Source organism: Orcinus orca, chromosome 9 (assembly GCF_937001465.1).
Source record: "Orcinus orca chromosome 9, mOrcOrc1.1, whole genome shotgun sequence".
In the NCBI taxonomy this organism is placed as follows: domain Eukaryota; kingdom Metazoa; phylum Chordata; class Mammalia; order Artiodactyla; family Delphinidae; genus Orcinus; species Orcinus orca.
Window position 1 is genome coordinate 71186467 of NC_064567.1, and position 17053 is coordinate 71203519.

Genomic DNA, 17053 nt, shown 5'->3' on the forward strand with positions numbered 1-17053 from the left:
TCTATCTGGTTTATTGTGTCATTTAAAGCTTGTGTTTCCTTATTTATTTTCATTTTGGATGATCTGTCCATTGGTGTAAGTGAGGTATTAAAAGTCCCACACTATTCTTGTGTTACTGTCGATTTCCTCTTTTAGAGCTGTTAGCAGTTGCCTTATGTATTGAGGTGCTCCTATGTTGGGTGCATATATATTTAAAATTGTCATATCTTCTTCTTGGATTGATCCCTTGATCATTATGTAGTGTCCTTCCTTGTCTTTTGTAACATTCATTATTTTAAAGTCTATTTTCTCTGATATGAATATGGCTACTCCAGCTTTCTTTTGATTTCCATTTGCATTGAATATCTTTTTCCATCCCCTCACTTTCAGTCTGAATGTGTCCCTAGGTCTGAGGTGGGTCTCTTATAGACAGCATATATATGGGTCTTCTTTTTGTATCCATTCAGCAAGCCTGTGTCTTTTGGTTGGAGCACTTAATCCATTCACGTTTAAGGTGATTATCGATATGTATGTTCCTATGACCATTTTCTTAATTCTTTAGGGTTTATTTTTGTAGGTCCTTTTCTTCTCTTGTGTTTCCCACTTAGAGAAGTTCCTTTAGCCTTCACTGTAGAGCTGGTTTCGTGGTGCTGAATTCTCTTAGCTTTTGCTTGTCTGTAAAGCTCTTAATTTCTCCATCCAAGCTGAATGAGATCCTTGCCAGGAAGAGTAATCTTGGTTGTACGTTCTTCCCTTTCTTCACTTCAAGTCTATCGTGCCACTCCCTTCTGACTTATAGTGTTTCTGCTGAGAAATCAGCTGTTAACCTTATGGGAGTTCCCTTGTATGTTATTTGTCATTTTTCCCTTGCTGCTTTCAATAATTTTTCTTTGTCTTTAATTTTTGCCAGTTTGATTATTCTGTGTCTCGGTGTGTTTCTCCTTGGATTTATCCTGTATGGGACTTGCTGCGCTTCCTGGACTTGGTTGGCTATTTCCTTTTCCATGTTAGGGAAGTTTTTGACTATAATCTCTTCAAATATTTTCTTTGGTCCTTTCTCTCTCTCTTCTCCTTCTGGGACCCCTATAATGCAAATATTGTTGAATTTAATCTTGTCCCAGAGGTCTCTTAGGCTGTCTTCATTTCTTTTCATTCTTTTTTCTATATTCTGTTTCGCAGCAGTGAATTCCACCATTCTGTCTTCCAGGTCACTTATCCATTCTTCTGCCTCATTTATTCTGCTGTTGATTCCTTCTAGTGTAGTTTTCATTTCAGTTATTGTATTGTTCATCTCTGTTTGTTTGCTCTTTAATTCTTCTAAGCCTTTGTTAAACATTTCTTGCATCTTCTCAATCTTTGCCTCCATTCTTTTTCCGAGGTCCTGGATCCTCTTCACTATCATTATTCTGAATTCTTTTTCTGGAAGATTGCCTATCTCCGCTTCATTTAGCTGTTTTTCTGGGGTTTTATCTTGTTCCTTCACCTGGTATATAGCCCTCTGCCTTTTCATCTTATCTATCATTCTTTGAATGTGGTTTTTGTTCCACAGGCTGCAGGATTGTAGTTCTTCTTGCTTCTGCTGTCTGCCCCCTGGTGGATGAGGGTATCTAAGAGGCTTGATGGGAGGGACTGGTGGTGGGTAGAGCTGGCTGTTGCTCTGGTGGGCAGAGCTCAGTAAAACTTTAATCCACTTGACTGTTGATGAGTGGGGCTGGGTTCCTTCCCTGTTGGTTGTTTGGCCTGAGGCAACCCAACACTGGAGCCTTCCTGGGCTCTTTGGTGGGGCTAATGATGGACTCTGGGAGGGCTCACACCAAGGAGTACTTCCCAGAACTTCTGCTGCCTGTGTCCTTGTCCCCACGGTGAGACAGAGCCATTCCCCACCTCTGCAGGAGACCCTCCAACACTAGCAGGTAGGTCCTGTTCAGTCTCCCCTGGGGTCACTGCTCCTTCCCCTGGGTCCCTACTTAGTGTGTGCCCTCCAAGAGTGGAGTCTCTGTTTCCCCCAGTCCTGTAGAAGTCCCACAATCAATTCCCACTAGGCTTCAACGTCTGATTCTCTAGGAATTCTTCCTCCCGTTGCCGGACCCCCGGTTGGGAAGCCTGACACGGGGCTCAGAACCTTCACTCCAGTGGGTGAACTTCTGTGGTATAAGTGTTCGCCAGTCTGTGAGTCACCCACCCACCAGTTACGGGATTTGATTTTACTGTGATTGCACCTCTCCTACCATCTCATTGTGGCTTCTTTGTCTTTTATGGGGGTATCTTTTTTGTTGAGTTCCAGTGTCTTCCTGTCGATGATTGTCCAGCAGCTAGTTGTGATTGTCCAGTCATTTGTGTTCTAGCAAAGAAATACATGTACAAATCCTCAGTGGGCCCTCTTTATCATTTTCCTATGATATATATACTACTTTGGTCCTATGCCTGTCTATTTCTTTGTTTTACTTCCTTGCTTTGCAGAAGTACATTCCCAAGTGAATTATTCAGAAAGAGTATGTTGAAATGAAACTTCTGAGTCCTTACATGTCTTAAAGTATGTTTAACATACTTTAATCCTAGTATGTAATGGCTAGAAGTAGAATTAAAGATTAAAAATAATTTTCCCAGGCTTCCCTGGTGGCGTGGTGGTTGAGAGTCTGCCTGCTGATGCAGGGGACACGGGTTCGTGCCCCAGTCTGGGAAGATCCCACATGCTGTGGAGCGGCTGGGCCCGTGAGCCATGGCCGCTGAGCCTGCGCATCCGGAGCTTGTGATTCGCAACGGGAGAGGCCACAACAGTGAGAGGCCCACGTACCGCAAAAAATAAAAAATAATTTTCCCTCAGAATGTAAGGACATTCAGTGTTTCTGATTAGGAGTTTAATGCCAATCTCATTCTTCATCTCTTTTTGAGGATAACTTTTTTTTAAGGATCTCTGGGGATTTGAAGTTTCATGAGAATATGTCTAAGTGTGTATATGTTGTTATACGTAGAGTTTGGCAGTGGTTAGACTTATCAAATCTGGAGACTTGAGTCATTCTTCAGTTCCTAAAATTATCTCCTGCTACTAGTTGAAAATTTTCTCCTCTCTCTTTCTCAGCATTCTCACGGACCCTATTATTCGAATACAAGACTTCTATATTGATCATTTATGTCTGTTTTCCCACTTGTCATTATATATTTTATCTGCTTCCTTTTACAAGGGACTACTTCAATTTTTACTTTTTCAGATACCTTACTAATTTATGCAATTGCAGTTTTATCTTTAAGTGCTTCCCTTGTTCTTTAATTGTTCTTTTTCATAACAACATATCTGCGTTTTAGATAAAATGTTTTCTTGAATCTCTTTGAGATTATTATTTCTGTTCCTGAACTATCTCTGTTTTGTCCAGAGTTGTTTATGTTTATTTTAAACTTGTTTTTCTTTATAATATTGTGTCTCCTTGTATATGCTGGGATATTCCTAATTTGCCATTGATATTCATGAAAGTAGTAACTGGTATCAGTTTTCCCTGTGGTTGTGTAAATGGGTCAACTGGGAGCTCTGTGTCAGCCACTGTGGGATAGAGTGTATGGACCGCCAAATCCCTCTTAGGGTAGCATTCCAGAAGATGGCTCATGGTCTCTGTATCTTCCTAAATGACTGTACGTGGGGGACAGTATCCACATTAGAGGGCTTGGCTTTCTCCAGATACATCCTTTTCTTAAGAAAGAATCATCTGAATGTTTTCCCTGGGTTGCTGGCATAGAGGAAAGGTAATTAAGGTGTTGAGCTATAGTCCTGGCCTCCTTAACCAGCTAACATTTTTAAATTTCTTGTTTTCAGTCCTGCCTCTTTTTCCTTCACCATACCTGTTTCTTCAGTGGGGTTCCTTTGGGTAGAGTGTCTCCCATCTCTTCTGTGGTAGCCTTCTTTTTGTTTCATTCTTTTAATATGCACCTTTTCTGGAAGTTTACTTAAAATATCTGTTTGTTGACAACTCTCACATCCTCACTTTTTGTTATACATCTATTCACTTTTTTGGATTCTGATACTTGGTAGCATTTTATTTTAAAATGCTATTGGACTTACAGAAAAGTTATAAGAATAGCACAGAGTTCCTGTATGCCCTACACCCAGCTTCCCCTAATGTTAATACTTACATAACCACAGCACAATTATCAAAATTAAGAAATTAATATTTGTATAATACTGTTAGCTAAGCTACAGATTTTATATGGAACCGAAGTTTTCCCATGAATGTCCTTTTTCTGTTCCAGTATCCAATCCAGAGCCTTACGTTGCACTTAGATGTCATGTCTTCTTATTCTCCTCCAATGTGTAGCAAGTCCTTAGTCTTTCCTGACCATGACTTTTAAAGTGTACTGGTCAGTTTGTTTTGTAAATAACCCTCAATTTGGGTTTGTTTGATATTTTCTCATTATTAGATTTGAGGTTGTATGGTTTTAGCAAGAATACTACAGAACTGATCTGACTATCTTAGGGAGTAGTGAGGTTAATATGTCTTATCACTAGAGATGTAAACCTTGATCACTTTATTACGACAATATCTTGGTCAAGTGCTTATTTTCTATTTCCCTCATTTCTTCTATACTTATTAGTTGAAAGTTTTCCTTAGGCAGAGCTATTTCTTCTTTTCTGTATTTATTCTATTATTTTTTAATCTCTGTAAGGATTCTTAGATACTTACTTGACTCTATGGCTTATAATCCAATACTATCATTGTTTATTTTGCTCCTCAGATTGTCACAGCTTTGGCCATTGGGAGCTCTTTCACCTTGCCTTATATGCCCTGCTGACATGCCCCTATCTCTTTGAGCCTTTCATTGTTTTCTGTCACCAGAAGATATTCCAGAAATACTTCGTATTTTCCCTGACACAGGCCTGGAATCAACCACTTCTCCAGGGATCCCTGGATCCTTTTTTGTTGTTGTTTTTAACATTTTTATTGGAGTATAATTGCTTTACAATGGTGTGTTAGTTTCTGCTTTATAACAAAGTGATTCAGTTATACATATACATATACCCCCATATGCTTCCCTCTTGCATCTCCCTCCCTCCCACCCTCCATATCCCACCCTTCTAGCTGGTCACAAAGCACTAAACTGATCTCTCTGCTATGCGACTGCTTCGCACTAGCTATCCATTTTACATTTGGTAGTGTATATATCTCCATATATACACTAGAACTCTCTCACTTTGTCCCAGCTTATCCGTCGCCCTCCACGTGTCCTCAAGTCCATTCTCTAGTAGGTCTGCATCTTTATTCCCATCTTGCCCCTAGGTTCTTCATGACCTTTTTTTTTTTTTAAGATTCCATATATATGTGTTAGCATACAGTATTTGTTTTTCTCTATCTGACTTACTTCACTCTGTATGACAAACTCGAGGTCCATCCACCTCACTAGAAGTAACTCAATTTCGTTTCTTTTTATGGCAGAGTAATATTCCATTCTGTATACATGCCACATCTTCTTTATCCATTCATCTGTTGATGGACACTTAGGTTGCTTCCATGTCCTGGCTATTGTAAATACAGCTGCAATGAACATTGTGGTACATGACTCTTTTTCAATTATGGTTTTCTCAGGGTATATGCTCAGTAGTGGGATTGCTGGGTTATATGGTAGTTATATATTTAGTTTTTTAAGGTATCTCCATACTGTTCTCCAGGTGGGTGTATCAGTTTATATTCCCACCAACAGTGTATGAGGGTTCCCTTTTCTCCACACCCTCTCCAGCATTTATTGTTTGTAGATTTTTTGATGATGGTCCCTCTGACTGGTGTGAGATGATATCGCATTGTAGTTTTGATTTGCATTTCTCCAATGATTAGTGATATTGAGCATTCCTTCATGTGTTTGTTAGCAATCTATATACCTTCTTTGGAGAAATGTCTATTTAGGTCTTCTGCCCATTTTTGGATTGGGTTGTTTGTTTTTTTGGTATTGAGCTGCATGAGCTGCTTGTAAATTTTGGAGATTAATCCTTTGTCAGTTGCTTCATTTGCAAATACTTTCTCCCATTCTGAGCATTGTCTTTTCATCTTGTTTATGGTTTCCTTTGCTGTGAAAAAGCTTTTAAGTTTCATTAGGTCCCATTTGTTTATATTTGTTTTTATTTCCATTTCTCTAGGAGGTGGATCAAAAAGGATCTGTGATTTATGTCATAGAGTGTTATGTCTATGTTTTCCTCTAAGAGTTTGACAGTGTCTGGCTTTACATTTAGGTCTTTAATCCATTTTGAGTTTATTTTTCTAGGGAGTGTTCTAATTTCATTCTTTTACATGTAGCTGTCCAGTTTTCCCAGCACCACTTATTGAAGAGGCTGTCTTTTCTCGACTATATATTCTTGCCTCCTTTATCAAAGATAAGGTGACCATATGTGCGTAGGTTTATCTCTGGGCTTCCTATTGATCTATGTTTCTGTTTGATCTATATTTCTGTTTCTGTGCCAGTACAATACTGTCTTGATTACTGTAGCTTTGTAGTATAGTCTGAAGCCCAGGAGCCTGATTCCTCCAGCTCCTTTTTTTCTTTCTCAAGACTGCTTTGGCTATTTGGGGTCTTTTGTGTTTCCATACAAATTGTGAAAATTTTTGTTCTAGTTCTGTGAAGAATGCCCGTGTTAGTTTGATAGGGATTGCATTGAATCTGTAGATTGCTTTGGGTAGTAGAGTCATTTTCATAATGTTGATTCTTCCAATCCAAGAACATAGTATATCTCTCCATCTGTTTGTATCATCTTTAATTTCTTTCATCAGTGTCTTAATAGTATTCTGCATACAGGTCTTTTGTCTCCTTAGGTAGGTTGATTCCTAGGTATTATTCATTTTGTTGCAGTGGTAAATGGGAATGTTTTCTTAATTTCACTTTCAGATTTTTCATCATTAGTATATAGGAATGCAAGAGAATTCTGTGGATTAATTTTGTATCCTGCTACGTTACCAAGTTCATTGATTATCTCTAGTAGTTTTCTGGTGGCATCTTTAGGATTCTGTATGTATAGTATCATGTCATCTGCAAACAGTGACAACTTTACTTCTTCTTTTCCAATTTGGATTCCATTTATTTCTTTTTCTTCTCTGATTGCTGTGGCTAAGCCTTCCAAAACTCTGTTGAATAATACTGGTGAGAGTGGGCAACCTTGTCCTGTTCCTGATCTTAGTGGAAATGGTTTCAGTTTTTCACCATTGAGGACAATGTTGGCTGTGGGTTTGTCATATATGGCCTTTATTATGTTGAGGAAAGTTCCTTCTATGCCTACTTTCTGGGGTTTTTTTATCATAAATGGGTGTTGAATTTTGTCAAAAGCTTTCTCTGCATCGATTGAGATGATCATATGGTTTTTCTCCTTCAGTTTGTTAATATGGCGTATCACATTGATTGATTTGCGTATATTGAAGAATCCTTGCATTCCTGGGATAAACCCCACTTGATCATATTGTATGATCCTTTTAATGTGCTGTTGGAATCTGTTTGCTAGCATTTTGTTGAGGATTTTTGCATCTATGTTCATCAGTGATATTGGCCTGTAGTTTTCTTTCTTTGTGACATCTTTGTATGGTTTGGTATCAGGGTGATGGTGGCCTTGTAGAATGAGTTTGGGAGTCTTCCTCCCTCTGCTATATTTTGCAAGAGTTTGAGAAGATTAGTTGTTAGCTCTTCTCTAAATGTTTGATAGAATTCGCCTGTGAAGCCATCTGGTCCTGGGCTTTTGTTTGCTGGAAGATTTTTAATCACAGTTTCAATTTCAGTGCTTGTGATTTGTCTGTTTATATGTTGTATTTCTTCCTTCAGTCTTGGTAGTTGTGCATTTCTAAGAATTTGTCCATTTCTTCGAGGTTGTCCATTTTTTTGGCATATAGTTGCTTGTAGTAATCTCTCATGATCCTTTGTATTTTTGCAGTGTCACTTGTTACTTCCCCTTTTTCATTTCTAATTCTATTGCTTTGAGTCCTCTCCCTCTTTTTCTTGATGAGTCTGGCTAATGGTTTATCAATTTTGTTTATCTTCTCAAAGAACCAACTTTTAGTTTTATTGATCTTTGCTATCATTTCCTTCATTTCTTTTTCATTTACTTCTGATCTGATCTTTATGATTTCTTTCCTTTTGCTTACTTTGGGGTTTTCTTGTTCTTCTTTCTCTGAATGCTTTAGATGTAAGCTTAGGTTGTTTATTTGAGATGTTTCCTGTTTCTTAAGGTAGGATTGTATTGCTATACACTTCCCTTTTAGAACTACTTTTGCTGCATCCCGTAAGTTTTGGGTCATCGTGTTTTCATTGTCATTTGTTTTTAGGTATTTTTTGATTTCCTCTTTGGTTTCTTCAGTGATCTCTTGGTTATTAAGTAGTGTATTGTTTAGCCTCCATGTGTTTGTTTGTATTTTTTACACATTTTTTCCTGTAATTGATATCTAATCTCATAGTGTTTTGGTCAGAAAAGATACTTGATACAATTTCAATTTTCTTAAATTTACCAAGGCTTGATTTGTGACCCAAGATATGATCTATCCTGGAGAATGTTCCATGAACACTTGAGAAAATGTGTATTCTGTTGTTTTTGGATGGAATGTCCTATAAATAATAATTAAGTCCATCTTGTTTAATGTATCATTTAACGCTTGTGTTTCCTTATTTATTTTCATTTTGGATGATCTGTCCATTGGTGAAAGTGGGGTGTTAAAGTCCCCTACTATGATTGTGTTACTGTCGATTTCCCCTTTTATGACTGTTAGTATTTGCCTTATATATTTAGGTGCTCCTATGTTGTGTGCATAAATATTTACAATTGTTATATCTTCTTCTTGGGCTGATCCCTTGATCATTATGTAGTGTCTTTCTTTGCCTCTTGTAATAGTCTTTGTTTTATAGTCTATTTTGTCTGATAGTAGAATTGCTACTCCAGCTTTCTTTTGATTTCCATTTGCATGGAATATCTTTTTCCATCCCTTCACTTTCAGTCTGTATATGTCCCTAGGTCTGAAGTGGGTCTCTTGTAGACAGCATATATACAGGTGTTGTTTTGATCCATTCAGCCAGTCTGTGTCTTTTGGTTGGAGCATTTAATCCATTTACATTGAAGGTAATTATCGATATGTATGTTCCTATTACCATTTTCTTAATTGTTTTGGGTTTGTTATTGTAGGTCTTCTCCTCCTCTTGTATTTCCTGCCTAGAGAAGTTCCTTTAGAATTTGTTATAAAGCTGGTTTGATTGTGCTGAATTCTCTCAGCTTTTGCTTGTCTGTAAAGGTTTTAATTTCTCCATCAAATCTAAATGAGATCCTTGCTGGGTAGAGTAATTTTAGTTGTTCGTTTTTCCCTTTCATCACTTGAAATCTGTCCTGCCACTCGCTTCTTTTGTTTGTTTGTTTTTTGAGTATGCGGGCCTCTCACTGTTGTGGCCTCTCCCGTTGCAGAGCACAGGCTCCGGACGCGCAGGCTCATTGGCCATGGCTCACGGGCCCAGCCGCTCTGCGGCATGTGGGATCTTCCCGGACCGGGGCACAAACCCGTATCCCCTGCATCGGCAGGCGGACTCTCAACCACTGCGCCACCAGGGAAGCCCTGCCACTCCCTTCTTGCTTGCAAAGTTTCTGCTGAAACATCAGCTGTTAAACTTAGGGGGATTCCCTTGTATGTTTTTTGTCCTTTTTCCCTTGCTGCTTTTAATATTTTTTCTTTTTACTTACTTTTTGATAGTTTGGTTAATATTTGTCTTGGTGTGTTTCTCCTTGGATTTATCCTGTATGGGTCTCTCTGTGCTTCCTGGACTTGATTAACTATTTCCTTTCCCATATTAGGGAACTTTTCAACTATAATCTCTTCAAATATTTTCTCTGACCCTTTCCTTTTCTCTTCTTCTGGGACCCCTATAATTTGCATGTTGGTGCATTTAATGTCCCAGAGGTCTCTGAGACTGTCCTCAATTCTTTTCATTCTTTTTTCTTTATTCTGCTCTGCAGTAGTTATTTCCACTATTTTATCTTCCAGGTCACTTATTCCTTTTTTCTGCTTCAGTTATTCTGCTATTGATCCCTTCTAGAGAATTTTTAATTTCATTTATTTTGTTGTTCATCATTGTTTGTTTGCTCTTTAGTTCTTCTAGGTCCTTGTTAAATGTTTCTTGTATTTCCTCCATTCTATTTCCAAGATTTTGGATCATCTTTACTATCATTATTCTGAATTCTTTTTCAGGTAGACTGCCTATTTCCTTTTCATTTGTTAGGTCTGGTGTGTTTTTACCTTGCTCCTTCATCTGTTTTGTGTTTCTTTGTCTTCTCATTTTGCTTAACTTACTGTGTTTGGGGTCTCCTTTTCGCAGGCTGCAGGTTCGTAGTTTCCGGTTTTTTGTGTCTGTTCCCAGTGGCTAAGATTGATTCAGTGGGTTTTGTAGGCTTCCTAGTGGAGGGAACTAGTGTCTTTGTTCTGGCTCATGAGGCTGGATCTTGTCTTTGTGGTGGGCAGGCCCATGTCTGGTGGTGTGTTTTGGGGTGTCTGTGACCTTATTATGATTTTAGGCAGCCTCTCTGCTAATGGATGGGGTTGTGTTCCTGTCTTGCTACTTGTTGGGCATAGGGTGTCCAGCACTGTAGCTTGCTGGTCATTGTGTGGAGCTGAGTCATGGCGTTCAGATGGAGATCTCTGGGAGATTTTCGCCGTTTGATATTATATGGAGCTGGGAGGTCTCTGGTGGACCAGTGTCCTGAACTTGCCTCTCCCACCTCAGAGGCACAGCCCTGACACCTGGCTGGAGTGCAAAGAGCCTGTCATCTACACAGCTCAGACTTTTGGGAGGTCTGAGGTCTTCTGCCAGCTTTCAGTAGGTTTTCTGTAGGAGTTGTTCCACATGTAGATGTATTTCTGATGTATTTGTTTTGAGGAAGGAGATCTCCATGTCTCACTCCTCCGCCATCTTGAAGCTCTTCCCCTGGATCCTTTTTTTGCAGATTGTTGCTAACTGTACTGTTTGCTACTGTGCTGTCATTGCTTTTAGGAAATGCATAATAACCCATACATACACACATATCTAAAGGTTTTTCTGGGTCTGTTTGCCTGATATATATTTAAAGCCATGAGTTCATTTTTTTTTTTTTGTGGTACACAGGCCTCTCACTGTTGTGGCCTCTCCCATTGCGGAGCACAGGCTCCGGACACGCAGGCTCAGCGGCCATGGCTCACAGGCCCAGCCACTCCGTGGCATGTGGGATCTTCCCGGACCAGGGCACGAACCCGTGTCCCCTGCATCGGCAGGTAGACTCTCAACCACTGTGCCACCAGGGAAGCCCCCATATGTATATTTTTATAATTTTCTTCCAGTGGGATATTGGGAAATAATGAGGGACTAACACATATGCTTTGTTTGCTGTGTTTTACCATAAAATCCAATAATTCAGATAAAATATTAAATAAATGCCTTTGAGGATTTGTTCTATTTAAGAAAAATTATATTATTTTCCCCACTCAGTACTCCCAATATATTTTCAGTCTTTCAAACATGATAGATCTTTTGAATAAAAATCAATCTAGACTAACATAAAAAGAAGAGTACAAACACTTCCACGTACATTGCTAAAATACTTGCCACAATAAGGAGATCTGTGGAGTCTTAGTCTCATCAGTTTATCAGAGAACTGAGTATTAAAGAGTTTAATACTAACAATGGGAAAATAAATAAGTTTCAGTTCAAAATTTAGCACATCTTTAAGCCAAACAGTATTTGCAAGATGGTAGACACTGAATCCATACTTGTTAAAATGCCTGAATGAACCTTATCAATATCACCACCAATAAGCGCCTGTTATCATAGAGTTCTTCAATATCCAGAATCTATTGTAGCATAGCATTACACAACTCTTATAATCATGCATCATTGACTCATTCAACAAACAGCTACTACTCGGACACAATTCTAAGCATGTATGTTTTTAAATGGAAGGAGTTTATCAAGTGATGTATTGTTTTTCAAATTTTCCATTTTTCCTTATTTTTTGGAGTGAATTCAAGTGTATAGGATTAGTCTTGTGAAATAGAGCATTTTGAAAGCCTGTGTGAAATTGTAAAATCCACGTTTGGATATTCAGGAATAACATACATAACAAATGTGGTATTTGCTTCAGACAGAAACTAGTGGATTCTGTATATTTGGAGATATGTGGCGTATCTCCAAATAAACATATTTCCTCTGTAAGTGGGTAAGGTCTTTATTAACAAAATAGTTGCATTGGAATTAAAACCAACTCCAGTCCATATCAAATTTCCAATTGCAGACCAAATTTCTATTTTGTTCTAAGGTTAGATCTTTTTTTTTAAATTATGGGAAAAATGGACATTTATAAAAATGTTTTGTTGGAGGGAATAGTTTGTGTCTCATTCTCTTTTTTAGTTTATGCCTTCATTTTGATGGAGGCATCCAATACCTTCCTTTGATAATGTTTGTGGGAGATAATATCTTTTTATTTGATATTTTAAATATCTGAAACACTATTATCTACTCAGTTTTGCAGCTTGGATGTATATGAGATTATAATTTTTAAAATATTTTCCTTAGACTTTCCTTCATAACATAATTTCCTAAATGAGTCCTTCAGGTTTCTTGCCTATTTTTCACATCTCCGTTTTGTGTTGTACTTTCTGAGAGAATTTGTCAACTTTATCTTCTAAAAAGTCTATTACACATTTTGTTTGCTGTTTCTTCTTTTTCTTAATAGCACCCTCTTTTCATTTCATAGATGTATTATGTCTTTGAGGATAATCAAAATTTCTGTAATTACAGTCTCTTCCCTGCATTTTCTCTTGTTTGCAGAGTTCCCTTTCATTTATTCATTAGTTTGCATGTTACTTGTCTTTCATGCTAGAAACTTTCTTCACACAGTCCATCATATTTGAGAAAGGGGCATTGAAAAGATAAGTGAGAGCTCTGTCTAACTGAGGGGGCCTTTTTGACTGGTGAATTCACTATAGGAGAATAGAGGAAAAAACCTGACTGTTGGTCTGAGTGACTCAGAAATGTCAGTCTCTCTAGGTATTTTCTCTTTGGCCAGTTTGTTCCTCCAGGAAGACAGAGAAAAGTTAGCTTGCTTTTTGTGGCTCCCTCTCTGCAGATTTACACTTATGCTTCAGCTTTCCCCTCTGTACATCATCTGTAAATTTCCCATATTCTAAAATTATGTTTGCAGACCTTGTCTCCTGTTCTATCTTTGTCTTTCAAAAATATATACATATATATTTTATATCCATATGTAGAGGGAAGCCTTTATGGAGAAGGTAGTAAGTGAGCTGTGCCTTGAAGGATGTTTACCCTTCAATTAATCTTACAAGTATAGATTGACTGGGGAGAAAGAATAGTAGGGGAAGAAATCTTCCAAAGAGAGGGAAAGGAGGTGGAAAACTATAATGCATGGTTACTGTAATGCATATGACTGAAGGGACAGCATTGCTTAATCATCTACCTCCATATTTTCCTAAGAGTGTAGTGTTTGTTCTCTAAGATTGTACATAGGATTAATCAAGCTAAATAGATGGAGTACCTTGGTAAAACACTCTTGATTCTTTGAGACAATTTATTCCAACATCTAATAGTCCAACCACATACATAACATGGCTGTTTCACACATATGAAAAGTAGTGACTTCATAACATGTGACACTTTTGTAAAAAATTATTGGTATTATTAGGAAGGAACAGTATTGAATACCTCTCCTGATAATGTATTAGAGATTCTTAATTTTGCTGAAGAGTAAAATAATGAAGTGGTACATGGTAAACAAACTTAAATTTTCACTTTCACAGATGGGCCAATTCAGGTATAAGTAGCTTTCCAAATGTTGGCAAGGCTATCGTGGAAGTCACTTACGTGTACATTTATGATTTTGAAGGATTGAACTTTTATACTTTTATGACAGTAGTACAGTTATGAAAGATATTTAATTCATTTTTATCTCTATGTAGGTAAGTTTCAAATAAGTATTTTTTTTATTTTATAACGTGAACAACTTCTTGTTTACATGCAAAAAGATTTAAGTATAAAACTAATATGTGGTCATTGTAAAAAATATGGGAAATTTGCAAATATACAAAAGTTAGAAGAACTTAATTATGTCATCGTTCAACGATAGCTATTTTAATATTTGGTCTAGTTGTTTCTCTCAAACACACAAAAGAGAACTTACTAATTTTTAAATTCACGGTAGTGTGAACTATTCCCATTTCATTAAATAGTCTTTGAAATTTTGAATTTAAATGATGGCACAAGGGTCTTGAAGCCTGCAGCAAAAAACCATTTGGTTTTATAAAGCCCAGAAGCATCCACTAGTCATTCTCTCTCAGATCCAGCTCTGAGGAGGAAGGGGTTAGGGAAGGCTGAGAAGGCTGAGGAGGTAAGTGCTGAAGTGTCTGAGTGGGACCAGCAGGGGCTGCTGTCAGGGATGAGACTGCCACATTCCTGGTGTCTCTGACCTTGGACTCGCTTAACATTATAATCTGGATTCTATTAAAGGAATTTCGTGTTTTTCCTTTGCAAGAGTCACCCCCTACCACGACAAACATTTTAAAATGTTTCTTAAAAAAAGTTGGAAAAGCAACTTTTTCCCAAAAGAAATTTATAGTTCAAATTTACACCAAGTTCTCACTAACTGGAGCAAGCCGGGTTTTCACTAAAGCTTCGACTTTCCTCTGTAAAACATTAGTCACTCCCTTGGAAGAAGCAGTTTTTTATAGGCAGTGGGATAAAACAGCCACAGATGTACATATAATATGACGGGCTTTAGAATGTACCTGCAAAGCATTTTTTTTTTTTTAATTTGGAGAAAAAAAGACTGAATTGGGATGCTAAAATAACAGTGATTCAGTGTTAAGAAAATGATAAGTTTTTGGTCCATTCAAATAGTGTTTTCTTTTCCCCTTTTCTTTATTCTTGGGATGTTCTTGAGGTTGTACCAAGTCATTTTCACTGCACAATTTTTAAAGGTATTTGCCATTCCCATGGGTAACTGGTTGCCTTTTTTACCGTGCAGGACTATAGTGAAGCCTGTGGCCAAAGAGTTTGATCCGGACATGGTCCTGGTTTCTGCTGGATTTGATGCATTAGAAGGCCACGCCCCTCCTCTGGGGGGCTACAAAGTGACAGCAAAATGTAAGTAATAGACAGCATTTTTTACATGTGAATAGTAACTTAGGTGAGACTTTCAAAAATGATTTTAGATGGTGTTCACTGCTTTGTCAGATTCATTCCTCTGTAGAAATTGGTCTTTAAGAAAAGCAAAGTTAAATCATTGCCTTTGGTGGGCTTGAAGGGACATTTCAGAACCTTTGGTTTTTCAGGAGTTGTGTTTTGCTATTTAAAGGCAGAAGTGATAGGGCTTCTGTTTAAAATATGTTAAATGACTTGAGAGGTCTAGAAAAGCTACTGGGCTTTTGCAAGTAGAATGGAAGTCACTGCATTTATTTCATTGTATATGGGGTAGAAATAGCAGTTTCCCAATAATGCTATGCTCTTCTAGGTTTTAATACAAAAGTGTAGTTCCCCTTGCTCAGAGGTTCTGTACATGCCTATGGGCAATGATCAGGATCTCTACTGGTATTCTGTTGTTCTGCAAAGGTTAACTTTTTGGCTGTATTCCTTAGCAGCTAGACACCAAATGAACAAATGAATTTTGTGTCATATTGTATTTGAATAACATGACCTAATGGAATCTGGTATAAAGAGTCTTTCTTTAAGAAGAATTTCCGTGCTCTCCGAGTATGAAAACAAGGCATATGTATAGTCCACACATGCAGATGTATGCTGGCACTCTGGATATATATTTTTAAAAAAAGATGAAGGAAAAAAAGCAAAATTACACCAAGAATAGTATCCACTATTGTGTATTTTAGTGGGGGTTGAAAAGAAACAAACTGAAAACAACCCAAATAGTTTTAAGTGAGAGAGATGTGTTTGGAGCTAATGTGTTTTATTAATTTGAAAAGAACCAAAGAACCAGTATTATGCCAGCCTTTGTTTTAAATTGGCTTTACATGTGACAGAGTTTTCTGCACTTTAATTCTTCCAGTAACGTTGTTACGTAGTAGCTATTTTTAACATCTGTTATTTACTCAGCGTTCTTGGTGCCTTGTTGTCTATTGAAAATATATTGAAAGAGGCAGCTCTACAAACACAAACAAAGCATAATTCACAATTTTGGTAAAATTGAATAGAGAGGTGTTTGTTCACATCCCATATCTTTATTATCCTTTTTCTTTGTGGAATCCCCCTCACATGGAAGTCAGTCTTTTCACTGCAGATAAACCTCATTTGGGTCAAGACTGGTGAATAGTTTACTTTAAATAAAGGGGAAAAAAATGCTTGTACCCTAAATTGAGAAAAACCCAAACAATAGAAAACACATGGAGCAAAGATGGAAATCTAGAAAAGGTGTCCTTTGCCATTAAATCCAAGAATCTCCCTCAGAGGGAGGAATGTCTATATTTGGATCTTTCTCCCTGCCAAGGGGAAAAGTTGTAACAAGTCTGAACTAGCTGGAAGGAACTAATCTTTTTGTTTGCTTGTTTATTTGTTCATGTTTTGCCAAGTCAAATTCAAACTCAAATCTCAAATGTCATCTTGGAAGTTTCTACCTCTTGTTAGCTTTAATACAATGCACCAAGACCTTCTTTATGTTGTGTTTCCTTTATAATTTGGGGGGATGCTCTTCGTTGTTTTCTATCCCAGGATAAGTTTATCTATAATTTCTCCAGTCCCCTCCCCAATCTATTTCTTCTCTTTTTTGTCTTTTCTATTCAACAGAACATTGCTTCCTTACTAGCTGAGTTGTTTCCTAAGAAAAACACAGATACAAATTTTAAAAATTGACCCTTTATTGAGTATATGCAGTTTAATAAGGAAAAGATAGACAATGAGGAGAGGCAATCTTAGAACCCAAAGAGGCTGTGGTAAAGGCTATCTAAAACAGTTCACGTATTTCATAGATGAGAAAATGAATTTATTTTACCATCTGAAATACTTGGGGTTTAAACCCAAGTGCTTATCCTGAATTTGTAGTTAGATGAAATTGCATAAGCTTTTACTGGATGTTTTCCACAAAGAAAAACGTTTC

General features: G+C 37.6%; 1 protein-coding gene across 1 annotated transcript in view; it reads left to right on the forward strand.

Moving 5' to 3' along the window:
- The window catches only part of LOC125960275 (histone deacetylase 9-like), a 253045-nt gene that overhangs the window by 94235 nt on the left and 141757 nt on the right, over positions 1 to 17053 (forward strand). Inside the window, exon 6 of the mRNA XM_049714694.1 lies at positions 14975 to 15093. Coding sequence (XP_049570651.1) covers positions 14975 to 15093 — 119 coding nt within the window. The remainder of the gene's footprint in view (positions 1 to 14974; positions 15094 to 17053) is intronic.